This window comes from Chiloscyllium plagiosum, unplaced genomic scaffold, assembly GCF_037043375.1.
Source record: "Chiloscyllium plagiosum isolate Xiang-an unplaced genomic scaffold, Cpla_swu_hap1 HiC_scaffold_34, whole genome shotgun sequence".
Classification (NCBI taxonomy): Eukaryota; Metazoa; Chordata; class Chondrichthyes; order Orectolobiformes; family Hemiscylliidae; genus Chiloscyllium; species Chiloscyllium plagiosum.
In genome coordinates this window covers 19,625,685-19,650,475 of record NW_028270172.1, presented here as the reverse complement: position 1 = coordinate 19,650,475, position 24,791 = coordinate 19,625,685, and the positions used below count along the sequence as shown (strand labels likewise).

General features: G+C 38.7%; 1 protein-coding gene across 1 annotated transcript in view; it reads right to left on the bottom strand.

Moving 5' to 3' along the window:
- Window positions 1–1,024: 1,024 nt before the first annotated feature.
- gmds (GDP-mannose 4,6-dehydratase) overlaps window positions 1,025–24,791 on the bottom strand; it is a 647,649-nt gene continuing 623,882 nt past the window's right edge. Inside the window, exons 10-11 of the mRNA XM_043719391.2 lie at window positions 1,950–2,018; window positions 1,025–1,504 (exon numbers count right to left, since the gene is read on the bottom strand). Of these exons, the coding sequence (XP_043575326.1) occupies window positions 1,442–1,504; window positions 1,950–2,018 (132 nt within the window). The 3' untranslated portion in view covers window positions 1,025–1,441. The remainder of the gene's footprint in view (window positions 1,505–1,949; window positions 2,019–24,791) is intronic.

Sequence of the window (24,791 nt, the reverse complement as noted above, 5' to 3'; positions counted from 1 at the left end):
TGTAACTGTTGCCCGTGCAAACAATCAGCAAACGAAATAAATGAAACCTTTCTTTATGCAGGAGTTAGACTAAAATACGTCTCATAACCAGTGCCCAAATACTGTATCCACACACGCTTTACATCATTGCCAATCTTCGTTCGTGAAACCGCACTGACTCCATTCACTGTGATTGACCTGAGAAACATATTATACCCAAATAATGATTTTAAAAGTGGACTATCAGTTAACATTAAGATACCTTGTAGTGCGAGTGAAGACTGACAGAGAGTGGGCTGGGAAACTGTACTTGCGGTGGTTTCTGTGGAAGGAAAGAGTGCTTTTTGTGCGTGTGTTTTGCGGGGGGCGGGGGGAGGGGGGTGGTGGATTTCCGGACCCAGAATAAACTGTAAGATTCAATGGATAACATACAACTTTACAAACTCAGAAGGGAGAGTCATTGAAATGCAACGGAACCACGTTCTGTAGTTTTTTCCAGAAACATGAACTTTTAAAAGCAAACACTTACAAATGATCTTAAATGTTTAAATGTGTACTAGAAGGCGGTCTATGTGTACTGTATATTTTAGAAAAAAAGGCACCAACATTCCCTCCAAGTCTGGCTGGTGTCTAATTATAGAAGAGGGAGCGGAATGACAAGGCCCCGATCTGCAGGTAAAATGGTCTGAAATACAGAGGGATCCTTCATAACTAGACTGCAACCCCTAAACCTGAAACTGTTCCCACTTACGTTCAAATGATTTCGTCAGAGTTTCCGAGGATTTTTTTCTCTCTCTCTGGGAAAACTAAGCCCTGTGTTGATTGGAAGCGGAGGTTCCGCACTCTACATTATGTATGAGAGTTTCTCTTTAAAGTCAGGCGACGAGGTGCAAAGTGCTGCTGTTTGAAATTACGAGAAAGAGAGAGAGACAAAAACCCAACCCTACTTTGTGTGTAAGATAAGTCACGATACCTACCGCAGATAAACGGATGATTAATTAATGAGACACAGACAAACACAACTCACAAAAGAACAGAAGCCATGAATGGTTAAAACCCTGCACCTACGTGTTTTAATAGACGGAATTATTTTCAGTAACACGCCAGGTTTAAGACAGAACCTTGTTCAAGGCAGAAAAGTACAAAAGCGTCGCCCCTCTCCCGTCTACGAGGTGGTCATTCCAACATTAAGGGCAGTTTAAAACAAAAAAAATAACTTCCATCATTAAACATTGATTCCATCAACCAGTCCCATATAACCAATCATTCCCATATAACCAATCATTTATGTCGTTTGAGTGGTGTTGTAAGAGCACATCACTTAGCACCCTTTTTTAAAAAAAATATGTGAATCGTGTTCCCTCGTTCCTTTGTGGATTGTTCCTTTCTCATTATTGCATTGCACCCAGTGTTCATGAAGAAGTCTTGCGGCCCTGGCGTATGTGTGGAATGGTATCCGGCCTCAGGCGTTTGGATTAGTCTTCATCAGCTCAATATCAGCCGCTACCATCTCTCTGACCAGTTCCTGCACACAAGCACAGCAACATCAGCTCAGCTCACCGAGTATTTCACAGAATCCGCGTTAGAAAGACACAATGAGCTACCGCTGGAAAGCGCGTGAACTCCAGACACCCAGACAGTACGAAAAAGGTGGAAAAAAAATAATAGTGGCGAAAGAAAGTGACAGAAAACAAAACTCAGAATCTACAATTTTAACCCCAAAGTATAGATCCACAGCGGTCATGTGTTTCTGCCACGGATGTTAGGGGAGAGGGTTCAATTAAATCAGTTAAGTAATTGAAATACAGGATGGAACAGCGAGGTACGGGGCCTAAGTGAGGTACTCAGACACCACACAAATGGATTCACAGAAAAATACAACGCAGTTGTTGGGGTGCAGGAAAATGGAGAACTTTCAAATTCATTTCTTTCATATTTGACCCCCCCCCGCCACAATAAAAGCCACTTACGTCAAATGCAACTCTTGGCTTCCATCCTAGTTTCTGCAGCGCTTTGGTGCTGTCTCCTTGCAGAAAATCCTGAAGAAAGATGAATCACAGGGTCAACGTCAAACGACACTACACTACTGTGTTTGCATTTTTATAGATTATTACCGCTCTTCTGGTTAAAGCCTCCACAAAGCGCTGGGGTAATCGAGCCCAGCGGCAGCGGACAGTCTCTCTGGGATGTGGCAGGTTTAAGGTCAGGGGTAAGGTTAGGGTCGAGTTGCTGACAGGTACCACCCTGACTGAGTTCCCGCTGGCGGTCAGACTGACGGAGACGGTCGAATTTGTCGCCTTCATTTTGGCCGAAGAGGTTAAGGCGCAAGAAGGGCTGTATTAAACTAGATCATCTCTCTCCGACGCTGAATGGAATTACTGCTGCCTTTAACACCGCTTCGGTATTTCATTGGTCTTCACTTTTTTCAGAGGCCGTCTCAGTTACTTGCTCCCAAATATTTGAGATTGAATAAAAACTGCTTGACACTTCAGGCTTGCAAGAAAGTGCCCTGTGCCACTTTTTTTTTAAAAAGAAAAAAACAAAGTTGTACATCACCTGTAATTATTTTTAACACCACCCCTCCAAACAACTGAACCACACAACTAAAAGTTTCCAACCGATTTATCCCCACACTTCTTAAAACTTCACATTTACTGCTTTTCAGTCAGCGCTAAACTTAAACCTTCCCGAAAAAAATTCCCAAGGGATTATGTTGTATTTATACCAATATACAACGTGGTTACAGAATAGTGGTAGCATTTAATTAAAATTACGGCTTTATTTTCCTTTCTGGTTGTATTGGATGTTTTAACTAAATAATTCACTCGTAATTCGGGCCACAATGATATTGGAGGTTAAAAGGGCTAATTAAAAATGTCAACTGATTTTCACAACTCAGTTCCTCGTCCTGTGTGTGCCAAAGGTGCCAATATTTACAAAACCTTTTGAACAAAGGTGTTCAGAGACACAAAAAAAATCGAAGGACGACCAAATCAAATACGGCGAATTTCTCAACTCCTGATCTGAATTCTTAACACTTTCATTGCTTCTTTTTCATCCAGTATCGATTCACTTCTGCACCAAATTCCTTCACAACATTTCCCCAAGGCCGTCTCACATCAGACTCAGCGTTAGCAGCTTAACTGGTGGGTGGTGACAGGGGAATTCAATGGAACATCGTTTATTGGGACAACCGATTCGAAACAGCACAACAACCAATAACTGGGCAGATCCACGCTTAGCCTTAGTTCATCTGTTAGTCAAGTGTAAAATACAGCATTGCTTTGGCATGTTCCTGACAGGTTGTCCTGGCTTCATTCACCAGTTTATGAAAGGTTTACTTTAGGGTATCTATAAATTATAGCTAGTTCACAGATACAAAAAGATGATGGTATATTGTACCTCACCTCAGAGGCTAGAATACAAAGAGGCAGAAGTGATGTTTCAGTTTTGATTGGACCTTAGGTTGCTGGTTCAATTCTGACTGAAAAAGAGTCTGAGTCTTTTTTGTTTTCATTAGTAAGGGAATCAAAGAGCATAGTCAGGAAAGTGGAGTTGAAGATTATGAAATTGGCTGTGATCTCACTGAAGGGCAAGTGGACTCAATGGTCAAAACAGTCCACTTCTGCTCCTATGTCTTCTGGTCTTAAGAGTTCAGGATAGATGTATTATCCTTGGAATCAATAGACCACTGAATAACTAGATAATTAGCAATTATGAGGGCAGGTTGCAAAAATTAATTCTAAAGAAGCATAGTTATGCACTTGAAATGTTAACTGTTTCTCTCTCCACTGATGCTCCAAACCTGCTGAGTTTCTCCAGCACTTTCTGATTATATTTCAGATACCCAAACACTACATTGCTTGCAATTGTACAAATTTGGGTTTGTTCCCTTTAGTTAGAACATTGGAGGAGCTGTTGATCGAATGAGTTTTACAAATTATCAAGGGGTCAGCTGTGGCTCAGCGAAGAGCTTTCTTGCATGAGTCACAAAGCTGAGAGTTCAAGTCCCACTCAGATTTGAGCTAACACTTTAATACATTACTGAGGGAGTGCTTGACGTTCGTTTCAGAACCGTTTGCCCTCACAGGTGGATGCAAGGTCTGGTGGCACCATTTTGAAAAAGACCAGGGGCTTAATCCCTTCTGTCCTGAGTAATAATTATCCCTCAGTCATGAAGATAGGTTATCTGGCTATTATCACACTGCTACTTGTATGGCCTATCTGTGCATAGACCAGCTGTTGCATTTTCTAGACTACAAGTATACCAGTGACTGCACAACATTGGCTGTGCTCTGGACATCTTGAGGTCATGAAAGGTGCAATATTAATGCAAGTCTCTTTTAAGACATATAGGTACAGAGACACTTTATTGGAGCAATATAAGAACAAGGGAGCATAATCTTAAAATTAGAGCTACATCATATTACAGTGAAATCAAAAGCAACAATCTTCATACAAAGAGTGGTGGATATCTGGAACTCAATCCCTCAAAGGACAGTGTACGTTAAGATAATTGAAATTTTTAAATTTGGAAACCAACAAATTTTTGTTAAGGAAGGATGTTAATGAACAGCAGTAAAAAGTGGGTAATTGCTCAGGCACAGATTAGCCATTACATATATTGTAACACATTCAAGGTACTGGCATCTGAACCTATCTTCTTAATCACAACCTTCTTTCACATTAAACATCATGTTAGTAACGATGACATAAGAAAAATGAATGCTTCAAAGCATTGTTAAAGTTATACTTTAAAAGACAATAGTCCTGTAACAGTCAAGATACCTGTTAACTAATTCAACTGTAGAGAAAGTTGTGCAAGTCTTGTGGTGTTTCCAGCTGTGGGAATTGTTTAATGCAGGATGATGTGACATATATTAGAATACATGTAGTCAAAGTATTACTCTACAATGTTAAAATAATTAGCAACTGAAATATATTATGTTGTTCTACTATTGCCATAAAAGTTGATTGACTTTCTTCACTGTACAAATTAACTTATTTGGAATCCATTCCTGTGCTTCTTTAAAATAGAGATGTGTACTTGTCAAATAACATGTTACTTTAATTCTCTTGAATGAAAATCAAAGGTGTGACAGCACAGTCATCAAAGTGATTAGGTTAGATTAGATTCCCTACAGTGTGGAAGTGACAATCCTTTTCAGTTGATCATTTTCAAGAAATCTGTTTAGCTCCAGACAGCAAAGTAATAATATTTTCTACCTTTTCTAGTATAATGTGTCACATTCATGGAGTGTGAAAAAGTTCGCAAAATGCATCAATTTTGCCAAAAACAGCTGCACAGCTCAGAAGAAATGGGACTGTGATTTTCATAGTACAATTACAAGAACACATTCCATTCTGATGTAATGTCAATTTTTCTAGTTAAATCTACATGCATTCACACATCATATATAGGAAATATATATGCATTTTCTAAATGACAGATAAAAATCTTAACTTCAATTTTAAATTTCACAATTTCAACAAAAGCAGGGAGATGACAAAGTAACTTCTGATGATGTATTTTAATGATTGATTCTGAACTGGTTTGTTAATATTTGTGAAGTATTGCCATAAAGACAGTTCTGCATGAATTGCAAGGAAGCAGAAATTTGGTTTAAGGTCCCTCCACTGTTGCCATGCGCTTGGGATTACTTACTGTCAGAATCAGGCAATGCTGGGAAATGCATTTAATCCAACCACTTAAAAGTTGGAGAATACAGCACAGAACCAGTAAAGGCAGTGGGGTGAAAAGAATATTTTCTTGCTTAAGATCTTGTCAAAGCACCAAACAACAATCACTCAGTGTGCAAACGTGATTAACTGACAAATATCTCCAAGTTCTTTGGACTGTGATTTTATATTTGGCTAAGTACAACTGCTCCACAGTGCATTTGGTAATTCCATATACAGATTGGCTGCCTTTTCGCAATACAGGACTGTTTGACGAGGAAGCATTTTGTTGGAGACTTTGCACAATAACTCATTATCTAAATACTAAATGCTTATTTAAGTTTTTTTTAACTTAAAGACATGAAACAGTGTACAAACCTCACTTCCACCATAAATCATTCTACTACCCTAACCCCAACTCGCCTTTGTTTCAGAGTTCATAGAATCCCTCCAGAGTGTCCACACCGACACTCCGAAGAGTAACACACCCAGACCCATTCACCTAATCTATTACTCTACATTTACCCCTGACTAATGTACGCCATCCACACATTCCTGAACATTATGGGCAATTTAGCTTGGCCAATTACCCTAACCTGCACATCTTTGGACTGTGGGAGGAAACTCCACACAGACAGTCGTCCGAGGCTGGAATCAAACCCAGGTCCCTGGCGCTGTGAGGCAGTGCCGCCCTTTTACAATTTATTAACAGACTGTTGTCATATATTCCCTTCACTATATACAATCTACATCCTATAATGTGACAGAATAACTTGTGGATTCCTCTGGTCAGTGGTATTTCAGTAGAACCACTGCAGCTGCCTGCCATCTGAATGGCTTGTGTAGACTTGGCCAAAATTCCAAAGTTTATAAGCATCACTTTGAAAAATTAGATTTTGTAATTATGAAGCTATGAAAACAAGCTCATCTATTCATTAATTCCTTAAAAATAGAATTGCCAAAAATACCATTCCACAAATTTTTCTTTAATTTTTGTTCATGTATTAGATCCCACAAGTTTAATGACAACTGAATCATATTTACATGTATTTTGTTTTGAATTTTCCATTAATTCAAATTTAGCAATGCAGCTAACATAACAAAGTAGAACTGAGCTAATATTAAATTAGCAAATACCTATATTGAAAGGTGAACTGTTTCCTTTTATTTAAGCAGTACTTGTTGGCATTATTAGGGAAACCAGCACAAAGAAGTTATTGATCTTGATAGTCTGAGACTGCTAAATTAACACAAAAAGAGATGAAGGATTTGATTACATTATAAGAAGACAGTGGGGCTTATCAGCAGTATCACTATTGTCCTCTACTGGTAGAATTACACTATAACAGTGCCTACGATTGCAAAAAACCTTCATCGGTTGTAAAGGGCTCGGTGATGCCTTGAAATTGTGTAAAAAGCTATGTAAATGCAAATGTTGGTGCAGCCAGAGTTGCAAAACTTCAATGCACCTGTTGCTGTCATGACTGCTGTTACTTCAACTGTTGGAACTGGCAGAAAAGCAACCACGGGCTCTGGCATAAATACAAAGTGCTGGAGAACATCAGCAGACCTGGCAATATCTATTAAGAGAAAAACAGTTACCATTTTGAGTCTCCTCATCAGAATTGAAGACATTTTGGAGTTCTGAGTTCCAAAGAAAAATCATTCTGGACTTGAAATTTTAATTCTGTTTCTCTCTCCACAAATGCTGCCAGACGTGCTGAGTGTCCCCATCACTTTCTATTTTTATTTCAGATTTCTAACATTTGTAGTACTTTGCCTTTATATGCTCTGGGACAAGTTGTTCCAAGGTTTTACTTTCAGCTGACTGATAAGGTGGTGCTGGCTTGAAGGGCAGTCCGGAAGAAGGGCTTATGCCCGAAACGTCGATTCTCCTGTTCCCTGGATGATGCCTGACCTGCTGCGCCTTTCCAGCAACACATTTCCAGCTCTGATCTCCAGCATCTGCAGACCTCACTTTCTCCTGAAGGGCAGAATGGCCTACTCCTGCACCTATTGTCTATTGTCTAAGTGTTAACTTATTGAAAGGTTGGCCATATTTATTGTGCTTATTTTGAATAGCAAAGTATTGAGAATGGGTGAACTTAAGGGCCCTGCCCCATAGCAACAATGGTTTGCTATTTCTAGCCAGGATTCCTGATTCCGAAATGAGTGAAAAGTAAGCTTACAGCGTGAAAGCCAAGAACGCATATTGGAAAAATGGGCAGCACTAAACTACTCACTAGAAAAATTCATCCCAAAAGATTGTCAAGAGTGCACTAGATTTTAATTTCAGCTACCTCATAACACAAGCATCATAATTATTCCAGGTCAGATAAAGATAAACCTTTTGTATATTTAAAGTAATTTTTTTCTGTGGTACATGTCAAAGAAGTAAGTGTATTACATGCAGCTCATAATGGTGAATGAGTGAGAACACTGCCTAAGCATTGGTGAATTGGTACAATTCAATTCTGGAAATCCACATATTACTTTTGGCTTTAGACAAATTTTTATTAAGACCAAACTTGTTCTGAATATACTGGTTCAAAACTGATTCAGTACCAGTACCATTTATGACATGTATTCAAAATTATATTTGTTGCACTCTAATTGGAGACATAATTACACATATACTTAAATGCATACAAGTAGTTTTTACTTCAGATAACATTACTAATATGTGAATTTATATAAGAATAGATGGAGTATAAATTCAAAACTAAATCGTATTCCTTGTATTGACTTAGTAGATTTGCATAGAGCATGAGTCATGTTGAATGCGGATATCCCAGATTTACTCTAGCTATGTTGATTCATGGTAAGAATGCTTTTAACTAAATTCAGTGCTCCCATTTTAACTAATGATAAACTAAAATTCCTGCTTCTGATTGCCAGTTATTGAACTTACAGACAGTGACCATGTGAGTACAGCAAACAATTGCATCCATTGCAATGCTCTGTGTGGTCAAATAGCTACCTTACATTCACACATGCATTAAGGTCACTTGGAAAATGTGCAAGAAGGTGATGAATGCCTGTGGAACTATAACCCTCTTATGGAGTAAATACCTTAAGTGGAGAGATAGATAGACCATGAACAAAATGAAAAATGGTTAAGAAGCTTTTAATGTTAAATTGCATTTTGTTTGATGCATTATGCTACAAATGATGTGTGATACAAAAGATGGCAAACCATAAGATATATATTTGGCTTGAACATCAGCACAAAATGGGTGATCAAAAAATGGTTTTATACTCATCTCAATTTTCTTTTCCTTTGGCACAAGTGCAAAATGGGTTATCAATTTGCATCACAGTTTTGCAAGACTGCCCAAGATTAACTTATACATGCTCCAAAGTTTGCCACTTTAATTGAGCTTTTACTTTTTTTTTAACAGGGTTCCAGGTGCAGGGTAAATACCATTGGACGTTTAAACATCCAGGACGATTTCTGCAATATCATTCTTTAATACTCCCTGTAACATATCTTTCTGAGTATGCTGCTTCAATGACTAGCTTCCAATTGTAAGATCAGGGCCATTTTTCATATGCATCTCAATATTTGATTGGCTCTAAGGCATATTCTACCTGCTATTCCTGAAGTCATAATAGTTTAATTGGCCAAAACTTCAGAGCAAACAGAGATTCATCATTTAATAAACCACAATTAATCAATGATAACTTTGCCGAGTGCTATCAATTCAGCATAAGAACTCTAAAGACAGTTTTGTTTTTTGTATTTGCTTGAATACTCCAGACATTATGTACTAAGAAATTCCATTTAATTGATAAAAGTGTGCAACAATGAATAATATGCATCACAAATCTCAAAGACTTTTGAAAAATACCTGTACCATAGCTATTTATTGATATTATTAATTATATATTTTATATATATTAGGAACCATTATACATCACAAAAGAAAGTAACTATGCAAATGGTACACAAAATGCAATGCAGATATCCAGTGAAATAGCTGAAATAATGGGCACTCTTTGAAACATATAAAGACATCAGTAACATTTCTGCATAAAACCTGTAAATATTTAAGGTGACAGGGCTATTGACATACAACATCACAAATCTGAACTTTACAACCACAAAGCTACACTGTCACAATGATGCATCAGAATGGGACAACCTCTCCCCATAAGGAAAAGTCAACCTCTAGCAGCTGGTTCAAAAATTACTGGGTAATCATCTTGCAAAGGTTTCTCTGCCTATCCCTCAGCCTGGACCATTGCAGATCAGAGATGTGGGTGCAGTGTAGGGAAGGAACCCAACAGGATAAGAATAACAAAGACATGGAGGGTTTTTAAGAATGTTTATTCAGTTAACACTACAAAGAACTGTTCACAAATTGTATTCTACATCAAAGTAGCAATTTCAAAAAACTGTAATGAGACAGTATATATATTTTGATAAAATTATTGAAAAGCTGAAAGATTCTGTGGACACTATAGTTCAATGCTGAAAATGTGTTGCTGGAAAAGCGCAGCAGGTCAGGCAGCATCCAGGGAACAGGAGAATCGACGTTTCGGGCATAAGCCCTTCTTCAGGAAATTTTCAGCTACTGCGCTTTTCCAGCAACACATTTTCAGCTCTGCTGCGCTTTTCCAGCAACACATTTACAGCTGCTGCGCATTTCCAGCAACACATTTTCAGCTCTGATCTCCAGCAACTGCGCTTTTCCAGCAACACATTTTCAGCTCTGATCTCCAGCAACTGCAGACCTCACTTTCTCCTCCACTATAGTTCAATACCAAGATTAAACTCATCAAAAGTGCATGAGGAATATATGATGACATTTGCTCGGATCTGTTTTCTCACCAGTTACAGCCTGTGGCAGTGATTTCAATATTAAAAGAGCAGCTGTATGCAAAAGAGTTTTGGTCTTTTTTGATGTAGATTCTAAACTTTTAAAACAATTTAAATTCTCAGGAATGTTTGCGTCAACTTCTAAATTTAAAAATAGTAAAATGCCGCAGATGCTTGTCACTGAGTCAGAGAGTCATAGAATTGTACAGCACAGAAACAGACCCTTCGGTCCAAATTATCCATGTCAATCAAACATCCTAAATTAATCTAGTCCCATTTGCCAGCGTAAGTGGGCAGGTAATGACCTAGTAGTATTATTATTGGACTGTTAATCCAGAGACCCAGGTAGTGTTCTGGGGTCCTGGGTTCGAATGCTGCCATGGCAGACGGTGGAATTTGAATGCAGTAGAAATCTGGAATTAAAGAGTCTAATGACAGCCATAAATCTATTGTTGATTGTTGGAAAAACCCATCTGGTTCACTTACATCCTTTGGGGAAGGAAACTGTCTGGCCCACATGTGACCCTAGACCCATAGCAATGTGGTTGCCTCTTAACAACCTCTGCGATGGACAATAAATGCTGGCCTTGCCAGCAATGCCCTCATCCCGTGAATTAATAAAAAAGACCCATTTCTCTCTAAACCCTTCCTATTCCTGTACCCATCTTGATACCTTTTAAATGTTGTAACTGTACCAGTCTGTACCACTCCCTATGGTGGCTCATTCATTATATGCACCATCCTCTGCATGAAAATGTTGCCCCTTAGGTCCTTTTAAAATTTTTCCCTCTTACTTTAAACCTAGTTTGGACTACTCGACCCTGGAAAAAAGACCTTGCCTATCCATGCCCCTCATGATTTTATAAGTCTATATAAGGTCATCCCTCAACCTCCAACGCTCCAGGCAAAATAGCCCCAACCTATTCAGCCTCTCCCTATATATCAAACCCACCAATCCAGCAACATCCTTGTACATCTTTTCTGAACACTTCCATGTTTAACAACATTTTTCCCAAAGCCGGGAGACCAAAACTGAATACAGTGTTTCAAAAGTAGATGCAACATGGCATGCCAACTTCTATACTCAATGCACTGACCAATAAAGGCAAGCATACCAAATGACTTCTTAACTATCCTTCCCAACTTTATGTAGATTACAGTCATCTATCATTTGGTCATGTATTTACATCATAACAGTTGTTCATGAATTTCAAGATTTTGATGAAGTCATCCTAAACCTTTACACCTAACTTTGTAATAATACACACGTCTTTGATTGCATTTTATGCAATGGTTTCTTCACATCAGAAAAATCAAAATCAGCATCAAAATAATTCATTAGCAATAGCAAACCAAAACTTGTGTGTGGGTGAAATAACTTGAAAAAAAATGAAGTACTGCAACAAATCAATACGAACTGCATAGTTTATTTTTGTGACTAATGATTAGAAATCAATAGTCAGAAGGCTCATAATCAGGGTGTGAGTCAAAATTTACAAACACAGGCATGCCATTAATAGGTATTTGCCAAAGCAGCATGACCAAGTTGCAAATTGATATAAAAAAGAGTGTATCTCACTCGTAGTGGTTCAGGAATTCTGTGATAAGAGTCACAAGTGGCATTTGTGTTTGAATTTCTTCCTTTCATATGGGGGCAGAGTAATGGAATAAACCAGGCACCAAGGGAATGAAGGAATGCTGGTATGTGTGTTTTTTTCTGGATAGTGAGCAAAGCCTATATCAGCATGGCATGAGTGGGCACGCTCACGATGTGGGGCCAGTGCTTAAATTTCGCTTTTGAGTATTGAGGTTTTTTATAATATTGACCGAAAAATAGCCCTGAACAAAATAAAGCTCTGCAGTTTTTACAATCCAGTCACAAACCAGTGTGACTCACTTCAGAGCAAGGAGTAATTTCCTTCCCTCTAGTTTCATAGTTAAGTTTACTTCAGCATTCTTATCTTATCAGTATCATAATCTCACATTTCATCAAGTCTAAACAAGGATCCCACCTCACAAAAAAAACCTCATTTCACTCTATGGTTTTATATAAGCACAAACTACCTAGAAAACAGAGCCTGTTTAATGACCAAGGGTGATAAGAGATTGGAGCGGGATGGGGGGGGTGGGGGTGGGGTGGTGGTGGTGATGGTGGCGTGTGTGGAAATACACAGCTAACTGTCTGGTCTGCTCAGGAAGTTGCAAATCAGTGGTATTGTCCATCAGGGGGGCTGACAGAATGCTGCCAGTGCCCAAACAATGCTTGAGCTCCACTTTGGGGAAATGAAGTCAGTCAGCACCGGCTTTGACAAGCGCACTGACAAAGGAGATAAACCACAAACAGGACAAAACAAGGGATACTGGGATATGGACTTCGAAAGAATGCCAATTACACAGGAGCCTCTTGTGCCAGACAATACTGCCTTTGCTTCATCATTTTCAGTAGCTGGAGGAATCCTATCCCACGACTGTATATCTTAACTTGGCAGCAGATAGTCAGCAGACACGCAATGGGTAGGTACTGGGTAAAAGTAAAACTTTGGAGTCTGCTCGCCCTGCTCAGAGTGCTCTCTTCACCAAGCTCCACAAAGGAGGAAGTCAAGGCACCAACCTTTCACATTACATCATATAAAAGCCTCATTTATCACCAGCCAACATACATCTAGAAAATCATAACATCCTTTCAGGAAAATCATGTGGAAAATAATCAGATTTACTTCAGCGAAAGCTTTCCGTATCAAGGTCCAGCTTTTGACACTGTTACTGTAAACTTGTGCAAGTGTATTTCAACAACTATTCAAGAGAAATGGAAAAAGTCCCTCATGGTGTACTATTAAACTCTATCACTGGGAAAAGACTCAATACTGAAGTCAACCATTTCATCAGACAGCCAGAAGGCAACCTTAACTCTAGAGGAAGTCAGACAAGAATAAAACGTCACCTGTCTGTGATGTATGTTCATTCAGGATTACTCTGCTTGAAGATCTCATTAGTTTTCAGCCTCACAGAACAAAATGTTTCCAAGTTTATCAAAGTTCCGTATTGAGTTGACTGATCACAACTGAGGCCAATTTAAGGACATTAGAGATCTTGTGCCTGATTGATACAGAGTAAATTCGAATGGAAGTGCATATTTGTGAACACCATATACTCACGGAAGAGCTTACCTGTGATGTCCTCTGTAAATTATTAGCCTAGCAACTGTGCCAAGACCAACTTGAGTGAGATATCAGAATGCAAGTGCTGGCCTTAACTACTGCACTTGAAATGTCAATGCCTTTCAAAAATCCATCTTCAATACATACAGATAATAAAATTAATCAGATTTTATGGCAACATTTGCCTGCAAGTGCTGTGAATACAAATAAAAACTTCCTGTCTCACTCACAGCGTAATAGTTGAAGTTACATTGTTTTGTACATTACAAAGGAAAGCAGATGCTGGTGATGAACAGGATACAAGTATTAACAGGCCTGCACTAATACAGGTACATGATACAGGTCAGGGGTCAGGTTTTGACAGTTCAAGTGCCAGAGCCACAAATCATTTCCACCTGTGGATTCCCTCTCCTCTCAAGCAGTAAAACAAGAGATTGCAGCAAAACATGCCCCACAAAACACTCAGTATTCTTTCCTTCAAGACTGGTAATAAAAGTGGTATTACTGCAATGGGAAAAAAAATCTTCTCATTAATGGGTATTATAAACTACTCAATTAAAAAATACATAAAAACGTAATCAGAAACCGAAAGAAGGAACTGTTTTGTGGCAGATACTTCATAAAATTCAGATTTGTTAATGATGCAAATCACCAAAGAAATAAATTATTTTAAATACATTTCATGCCGTTATGGGACTTCCTCTATTTTATTATCTATTAAACTACCTGGAAACACAATTGTACAGCCTTTTCTTATATAGACAATGATAATTTGAGTCTCTGCCTCATTCTGGTCTTCAACACTGCTTTATTACAAAGTAGAAATTAAGAAGCTTGAAACAACACAGAATACTGCATTAACTGAGTTTCTGCTCATCTATACATGATCCATAAACAAACAAAATTTCTTCTTTTCTCCCTTTCCCCTGTACAGCTTTCCACTTGGAATAAATAAGTCAGACAGAAGATCAAATGCAATCAAATCTTTTGCTCCATAAATTGGCTGGTAAAGTTGTTTAACACAACCTGTAGGATTAATTTAGCCACCACCCATTAACGCTTTCCTCACCTGTGGGAAGCAAGTTACCTCTGGACAGTGCTTGTCCCTGGACTCAGGGCATGGAGAACAACAGAAACAGCACAACTCCCACCAAATTTGTTTGCTGGACCACCCACATATTTGATGACTATTTTGTGCCCTCTGGGCATGTTCTCTCACTCTGGAAATGGATTGGTTTAGTTCAGCAGTTTATAGTAGGAAATTGGTCTGATTGAATAGTTGAGATATCTAGCAAAACACTTGATTCTTAAATATCATGAAACTTTCTTTTAAAAGAAAAGATCAAATCATTAAAATGATCAGGATTCCTTTCTTTTTGTTTTTAAAATCACTTTCTCTTTAAGCGTTCTATTTTGAAATAGAACGCTTAAAGAGCATACCAAAACCATGTGGTGTAATGATTTGGAAGAATCACTATGCTGAACAAGAGAGAAGTTATTCTAAGCCATATTTGTAACAAACATGTTACCACTTTGAAACTACTTGCACGCTTTTGATAATAAATAAATGAGGAAATTGCAGAAACATTATTTATAATTTTTCAAAGCTCTCTGAATTTGGGAATTGTGCTTTTGTACTGAATATTGCAAATTTTATTCATTATTTATGAAGAGAAGGAGGGTGAGATTAGACAACTGCTGACCTGTCAGTTTGGCATCAATTGTAGGTGAATTATTGGAATAATTCATCAGAAACTGAGTTGAGCAATTGGACAAGTGCCAACCAATCAAGCCCAAATCTGTAAATAATAAATCTGACTGTAGCTAAATTTCTAAGAGGCGATCTCCAGCATGGTGAATGGAGTAATACAAGGCAATTGCCTCTAAAACAGATTTGATAAGTGTAGTGATTGTAACAAGGTCAGTGGATCTCATAAAATATGCATTTCCTGATTGGGGCAGTTATCCTGGTCCAATCAGGGAGCCCAGGCTGACAGACTGAAACTGAAGCATCAGAGGTTCTGCTCACTCAGAGCTGGCTCTGATGAAGTTGGACCAGTGTCAATGTTTGTCTAAGCAAAGAGTGGCTTGGTGACAGTAGACTAGCCTCAGTGGATTATTTCAATAAGGATCCACACAAGATTTTTTTTACTTAAAATGAAAGGATATAGAATTGGAGGTTACCATGTGACATAGGTTGGTAAATTGCTTGGATGGTAGAATGGAGAGAACAGGGTTAGAGGGTATGTTCTCTGATTGATAGGCAAGTGGTGTTTCACAGTTACCTCTAAATTTAATATCAGAACAGGCTGGTGGGTCCAAATGGCCTACCCATGTTCCTGATTTCTTATGTGATAATGTGCTTTGATACTAGTGTTAGAGGTAGATTAATTGACTCTGGAATAAACAAATATACATTACTTTAATTTCATGGCATAATGAGTTCACTAACTTTTCCGAGCTAATTCTCCCGTGAAATCCTTTTACTTCAATTGAAAGAAACTGCTGGTGTAAAATTCAAGGATATTAAAGATAATTCCTTGAAACCTAATTTATAAATATGCTACGGGCAAGACTTTCTTTCCGGAAGATTCTGAAATCTATTAAAGTCGCAAAGACTGCCAAGGGAATTAAACAAAGTTAGTTGATCATCCATGATGTTGATCCTGGGCAAAAACATCAGACAGACTATTAGATTTAATCTATAATGTTATTCCATCATTATTTGTACTTCGTACGTTCCTGGTGCCAATTTATACTTTGTAAATTTCTTTCTTCTCCTCTTATGTTTGACTTGAAATCTTCATTTTACTTTTATACTCAATTATCATTTTTTTCTGATTCCTTCTTTTGCTTAAAATATGGTTACTTGTGCAAAGTTATATTTAATCTTCTTCATGTGTTTTCTTTTAAATTATGTAATAGCTTAAAAGCATCAACTATGATTAAATTCTTTGCTAAATCAATTAATATGTCAACTGTGCTTAGAAATTACAAGGTACAGAAGGGAGTGAATGCGATTAGAATAGGGACCAAAGAAAAACAAACAGTGCTGCTCAAGTAGGGACAGCAAAGGGCTTGAAGATTATTACAAAGAACAAAGAAAATTTACAGCCCAGGAACAGGCCCTTCAGCCCTCCAAGCCTGAGCCGATCCAAATCTACTGTCTAAACATGTCTCCCAATTCCTAAGCATCTGTATCCATCTGCTCCCCACTTACTCATGCATCTGTCCAGACGCATCTTAAATTAATCTACCAAGCCTGTCTCTACCACCCCTGCTGGCAACACGTTCCAGACACTCACCACCCTCTGTGTGAAGTACTTGCCATGTGTATCCCCCTTAAGCTTTTCACCTCTCACCTTGAAAGCGTGACCTCTCGTAATTGAATCCTTCGCCCTGGAAAAAAGCTATCTCGATCCACACTGTCTATACTCTTCATGATTTTGTAAACCTCAATTAGGAGGCACAGCAGTGACAAGTTTGTTAGGAGGTACAACAGTGATAGGATGTTGACTGAAGGACTAAGGCGAAATCTGATTCCTCGGTTATTAAAGATTCATAGATCTATACAGCATAGAAGGGATCACTCTTCCCATCGTACTTGTTTCAACTCTTTGAAAGATCTATCTAATTTGTCTCATATTACTCTGCCCTTTCCCTACTTAGACTGGAAGCACACATTGAGATAAAGACTGAATGCAATGAGGAGCAGATGTTAACTTGGTGATTTGGCTCTGGTGGACTATTTGGTTCAGGTTATTCTAAAGCTTTAATTTAGATTAACAATCAGACTCTAACTTAAACTTTAGGATTGCAAGCTAGTTAAAAAGCTTAGCTTAGCAGAAACAGTAAAGCAGAGTTCAGACCACAACCAGATCGGCCAATGAGTTTATTGAATGCTGAAGCATGCTTTTAGGGTAGTCTGGCCTAAGTTCTATGTTCCATGGTCCTATGATACAGATAATGATAAGCAGAATGTGATAGGAAGAGTGTGTACACATAATTTAACATTAATAGAAATTATCAGAAAATTATCATTAAACAAGAAATAAAATCCATGCATGAAATAGCAGCATAAAAATAAAGTTGAAGCCACTTTGCAATAACTATCTTACTATGTTATTGATAACTAACTCATAACTAAATAATTAACTCACCTGAAAATTGCAGTGGGGTTCTGGACTTCTTACGCACCTGTTACATACCCCTGCACCAGACCTCCCAATGTAAAAAGTCAGAGGCTAACCAGCAAAGAAAAAGCCCACCCCATAGGAATAATGCACTACAAGCGCCATTAACAGATTGCATATAGTTTGGAGGAGGTGCCTCACCTTTAAAGCGGCTGGTCAATCAGTCCTACCAGCAGTACACCCCAGTAATGGGGCATTGCTGGGACTGCTGGCAGACCCACACAAGAAGAGCCAATAGGCTGAGGCAAGTCAGGAGGTTGGGGAGGGTTACCCAACTTAGGGAAGTTGGGGTTGATGTACAGGCAAAAAGGAAGAGTAAAGAATATCATCTAAAGATCTTACCCCAATCCTGCTTGCCATTCAAAAAATCATTTAAAAAATGGCATGTTCACTTTTGCTTCAACCACACTGCATCAATGTCAACTTCACTAGTTTCCAAATTTCCCCTCCCCTCCCACCTCACCCCAGATCCAACCCTCCAGCTCAGCACCACCCTCTTGACTTGTCCTATCTGTCCATCTTCCTTCTAACCTATCTGCTCCACCCTCCCCATCAACCTATCACAAACATCCCCCACTTGCATCCACCTATCATCTTCCCAGCTATCTTCCCTCCATCTCCACCCTCCTTTTTATCTCTCAGTCCCCTTAACCCCACATTCCTGATTAGGGCTTTTGCCCAAAATGTCGATGCTCGTGCTCCTCGGATGCAGCCTGACCTGCTGTGTTTTTCCAGTGCCAGACTTTCTGACTCTGACTCTCCAGCATCTGCAGTCCTCACTTTCTTTCAATATAGCTTTTAACAAATTCACTTAACCTTCAATTATTTACTTACACATGGTGGGTGAGGTGTTGATTTCAGTGACTGCCTACCCTCCATGTTGTGGGTGTGGGTTGCAGTGGGAACTCATGGGTGGATGGCAAGATGGAGAGCTGGACATCTGGCCTATTACATATGACAGCTTCAAAAACACTCCGAATGCAGACACACAATATGCAACACCTCAGTTGGTTGGACAGCTGCTCTGCAATTCAGAGTGACCCCAACAGTGTTGGTTCAACTCGACACTGGCTACAGTTAGCATGAAGGATTCTCCTTTTCAGCCACTCCCCTCATTGAAATGTGGTGATCCTCAGTTATTTGTCTCTAATGAGAGGGCAGTCCTACAATTACGGCGACTTTGCCTCACCTTTAAATATACAGCTCTATGTTTACAAGATGAAAAAGGTTGGAAAATAAATTTCCAAGGATTTTAGCATTTTGGAAGGACAAGCAGAATGTCAAAAGGTGGAATGGTAGCTCTGATGATAAAGGCTGTCCAAAGTTATGAGAGGTACAGGATCTTGGCTCAGAAAGTAAGGAAGTAGAATCAGTATGGATGAAGATTAGTAATAGAAAGGATCATAAAACACTGATGGGAGAAGTTTATAAGTCCCCTGATGGCTGTTAGCTATTGGACAAACCATGAAACAAGGAATTATTGGAGGTCATAACAAAGCAACGTAATAAGCAGCAGGTAACATTTGCTTCACACAAGTTCCAGGCAATGACCATTTCTAACAAGAGAGAATCTAACTATTGCCATTTGTTATTCAATGACATTACCATCACTTACCTCAATTCTTGTCTTTCAAATGTCTGCCTACTATTTTTAAGGCACAAGTCAAGAGTCTGAATGAACACTTCGTACTTGCCAGGATGAATGAAGTGCCAACAACACTAAAGAGGCTTCACACCATCCAAGACAAAGCTACCTATTTGATTGGCTCATCCACCAGCTTTACCATTCAGTTCCTTTACCACCACTTAACAGTAGCAATAGTGTGTACCACATTGACACCACTAACTCACCAAGTCTCTTTTGACAGTGTTTTCCAAACCTGTGCCCTTGGAACTATAACATCATTCCTTCACTACCACGAAGTCAAATCCTGAAACTCATTTCCTAACATCATTGTAGGTGTCCCTAAACCTCAAGGACCATGTGAATCAGGAAGGCAGCTCATCAACACACTCTCCAGGCAATTAGGGATGGCAAGCAAATGCTATGTTGGCTGGTGAAGCCCACAACAAGTAGAAAGAAAATTTTGTGGAAGCCTTTAATTTAATTGGAAGAATCAAATTGGCAAACACGATCGAGAAGATGAGTTCATAGAATGGTTGTGTAACAACTTCCTGGAGCAGTATGTGTGAAATTAAATAGGGACAAAATGATATTAAATTTAATATTGTGTGATGAGGCAGGGTTAATTCTTTGGAGGGTTGGTGTGGACTTGTTGGGCCAAAGGGCCTATTTCCACACTGTAGGGAATCTAATCTAATCTAATTAATGAAAATAGTACATGACAGTAAAAGATCTATTGGGAAATAGTGATCATGATTCACTTGAATTCCTAATTTTGGAAGGGATGAATTCCAAATACAAACAAGAATTTTAATAACTTAAGAAAAGCAAATTGCATAGGTATGAGGTGAGCATCTACTAATGTAGATTGAGTAATTAGACAAAAGGTATGGCAGTAAATAAAAGTTTCAAAGCATAAAGAAACAATCCAAAATGTTCAAAACCAAAAGCTCAATGTGAAAAATCCAACTATGCTTCACTATGAAGCATTTAATTAAATTTAATTAAAAGAAGACATTGAACCAGATACAATACTTCTGCTGCTCCCCAACTTGTCATGTTAATCAAGTTAATGGTAGAATAATAGAATCTGTAAGACTCGTGTAAAGAACTCCTGGTGATTGTGCTCATTTAATTTGAATAATGTGCAATGGAGCATTGACATACAAAAATCCTAAGTGTTTTTCTAGTGCCACTGGTTTCTCCTTTCAATGACTTATGAATTGAAGTTGATGGCATTTTACTAGATGTTGGCCTTAGTGATTCTGATGATTTAACATTGGGATTGTGGTAATCATTAGTTTCACAATGTGATGACACAGTGTAAAATCAATATGCAGCAATATTTGGGGCGGCACAGTGGCTTGTGGTTAGCACTGCTGCCTCACAGTGCCAGGGACCCTGGTTCGATTCCAGCCTTGGGCAACTGTCTGTGTGGAGTTTGCACATTCTCCCAGTGTCTGCATGGGTTTCCTCCCACAGTCCAAAGATGTGCAGGTCAGGTGAATTGGCCGTGCTAAATTGCCCATACTGTTAGGTGCATTAGTCAGAGGGAAATGGGTCTGGGTGGGTTACTCTTCGGAGGGTCGGTGTGGACTTGTTGGGCCAAAGGGCGTGTTTCCACACAGTAGGGAATTTAATAAAAAAATTAGTGTGTTGGATAGTCCTGATGTATGCATTAAACCTTTGACAAAGGGTCAGTTAGACTCGAAACGTCAGCTCTTTTCTCTCCTTACAGATGCTGCCAGAATTGCTGAGATTTTCCAGCATTTTCTCTTTTGGTTATGCATTAAACCTGCCTTTTTAATAATCCCACGTTTCTTTGTCAGCCATAGTTTGGCTCTTTTTAAATTTATCATTGCCCTCCCAAGCATGAGATTAGTTAAACGTTACTTTTAGTTAATACCTTGGTGCAGAAAAGCATCCCAGGGTGATCAACTCTCATGACCTCTGCTGGCATTCACAGTCAAGAAGAGGATTTCACTGTGGGAAATTGTGGGTTTGGAATTCCAACTTGCTACTCTGAGGTGCAGTGTTTTGGAGCTGTTAGAATATTGCATCATGCTGCAGAGACTTCGGGTGAGAATAGAAGCGATCTCAGCTGTGATGTTCTGGAGTCAAATAGCCTGCCGGCACTCAATGTCTAGACTCATACATACTTGGCTTAGGTACTGGAGGGCAACGGATGTCTATGGAGCCATACACCAGCAAGAATCAATGCCTTCAGGAGAGGAGGGAAGAAACGTAGAAGAGGAAAAATATACACATATGGACAGTATTGCAAAAACATTTAGAAAACTGAGGTTTACTTATATCTATTGGCATTATGCCATCAACTATATCTGTTGCCATTATGCATTAACGCCACAAATATTGCAACATTCAGACTAAGTTGAAACAGATATGTGAACAGAAATATACATCCATCAAACTAATTGCCCAAGTCTGAAAAAAATCTGTTAGATTATAAATGTTATTCAAACTTTTGCCTCAAGAATTTTGTGCTATTGTTTTTGGTGTACACTTTTGGCACACTGAGGCAGTCTGCTGTCCAAGGCTGCAATCCTATCATGCTATCATGTTGATTTGCATGATATCTTATTCCTTAATATTTAGACACTTCATTCCTTAAGCTTTACTTAAAGGTAATAATGCATTCTATTGAAACCTAAAAGGTTATCAATCGCTTTTCACAAGCAGGACTAATAGGCACTATTAAAGGGGTGACATAAAAATGAACATTGGTTATTCAGTGCAATCTACTTAAGCTTTCAATGAAGAAGGTTAAAAAATATTTTTGTCAATTTGACCTCTCCATCAAGGTGTTAGTGTTATCATTGGATCCAGGATCAGAAACTAGCACCCTCAGGTCAGATGTAGCAGACTTAAAATTCTGAAACTACAACAGAAGCAGATCATTTACACTGAAAGTTTTATACAGTAGCTTCAATTTTTCTGACTTTTATGCATATAATTTTTACATTTTTAATTTTTAAAATGTATTTAACCACTCTACCTTTGAAGCCTATTATCAATTCTCCTTTAAACCCACCAATTTCTATCATGCTTCTTAATATATCCTTTTTCATCTCAGCATCCATTTCTGTCTCATTATGCCTCTATCCCAATGCCTTGGGATTTTGGTCTATGTTAAAAGTGCTTCAAAACTATGGGTCATTGTTGCTTCCACCACTGTTTATGGTACGTCTTATCATATCTCTGTTAAAGAAAATCTTCTAACCTCCCCATTCTTTTGATGGTAGGCTTAAGTTTATTCTTTCGAGCTGCAAACCCGTTGGCCTGTGGAAGTAGTTTTTAACCTATCTATTCTTCAATATTTTAAGCATTTCTGCAACATTTTACATGTATCTGTTCTTGTATTGCAAAATACTTAATTTAATTTCATAATGCCAAACTTTATCCGAACAAACTGATTCTGATTCCTCTGTCTAATTCTGGCATCCTTTCAAGAGTGCTCAAAACTGGCCAAATCTTGTGTTAACTGTGAATTAACTAATGGTATGTTTAGCATGAAGCCTTTTACCTTTGTACTATATGTCCTTATTTATAAATCATTCGATTTCATTTTCAATTTCTTTAGCATTATCAAACTGCCCTCTCTCTGTTCAAGATTTGTGCATCTGAACTTTCAAGAGTATCTTTTGTTCTACTGACTTTAAAAGTGTACTTGAAGTCCTAAAATGGGTGAAATATCATATTTCTGTAATACTAAGCACCAGGCTCCTTTGCTATCACTTTTTGATACTGTGTACTCAAGAAGACAAGAGTAGCACATGCAGGGAAACACAACCACTGCAAGACCTTTTCCAATTCACACACCATTCTGAGTTCAAAATATCATCACAATTCCTTCAGTGTTATTGGGTCAAAATCATGAAGCTCCCTTCCAAATAATGCTGTGGATGTGCCCACACTAAATGGATGGCAGCAGCTCATCATTATCTTCTCAAGGGCAACTAGAGATGCACAGTTTAAGCCAGCTTCACCACTGATGCTAACATCCCAAGCATGATTTTTGAAAAATATGGCTTCCAGAAGTTTACTCAATACCTAAGGACTGGTGACAATTCCCATTAAAAGTGACAATTAACCAAGTTCTCTCTTTTTTTTATGGTGAGAACAGATAACTTGCAGTAGTAATCTTTCAGTTCCCCAATGCAACATCAGTATGCTTGAAAGATGTCAGAAAGCTACACTGTTTGCATCCAGATCATCTTCAGAATGTGGTTAGGATGCAGTTCTTCTTCCACTTAGAGTTTAACCAACTAATTGTTAAGAAATATATACCAATAGTTATCTACAGAAGAAAAGAAAAGCTCAGTCTGCTCTGTTCTAAAAATGCACTGTGAAAACAGTAACTGCTGCAAACACTCAACAGATCTGGCAGCAACTGTGGAGACAGAAATAGAAGCTGGACAATATATCCCCAGCAGGGTGCATATTCGGTGGGCATTACATAAATAGGGCAGGTGCCAGCTGATCACCTTGTAACCCACTCTTCAGCTCATCTACATTATAGATGGTGCTGAAATTGCCAGCCAGATGTACGTGCATAATTAAGGGTTACATGAGCATGTTAAAGGTAAACTGACCTCAATATTCCTGACGAAGGGCTTTTGCCCGAAACGTCGATTTTCTTGCATCTCGGATGCTGCCTGACCTGCTATTCTTTTCCAGCACCACACTCTTGACTCTGTCCCACAATATTATCCTGTTCACGTCATGAAATGGTTGGTATGTGCAAGCAATGGCTATGGTTGTTTTTTTCAGAAGTGCAGGAAGGAAGGGGGATTCCTTTGTGCATCAGCATTAATCCCCAAAAACCCCTCAGAAGAAAGTACATCCTTCTTTCCTCACCCATTAGCCTTTTAGAGACACTGAAATTTATCAAACCCTCCCATCCCAATGCACTTATTAACCTGGGTCCAGGATTCCATTGGATCTTCATTGTGGACCTAGTTGCAGTGCTGGAAAATTGGCTGATAGCTCCAATTGATGTCCACCCACAGAAGTGGAACTCCCAAAATATGCACTAATTTAGAAAGCACACAGCCTGATTCAGAGTCTGGAGACTGGCCTCCTTCCTCCACCAGGCCCTACAGACTTATACTCAGAGTAAACAGTTCAAGTCCGAATCTTCTCTCCACAGATGCAGCCAGACCTGCTGAATTTTACTGGCAGGTCATGTTTTAATTTCAGATTTTCAGCATCTGCAGTAATTTGCTTTTATCTGAACAATGTGCTTTCATTTCAAATTGGGGAATCAACCACTATCGCAGTGGTGTGAATTTTCCATTTCCCATTAAATGTCAAAC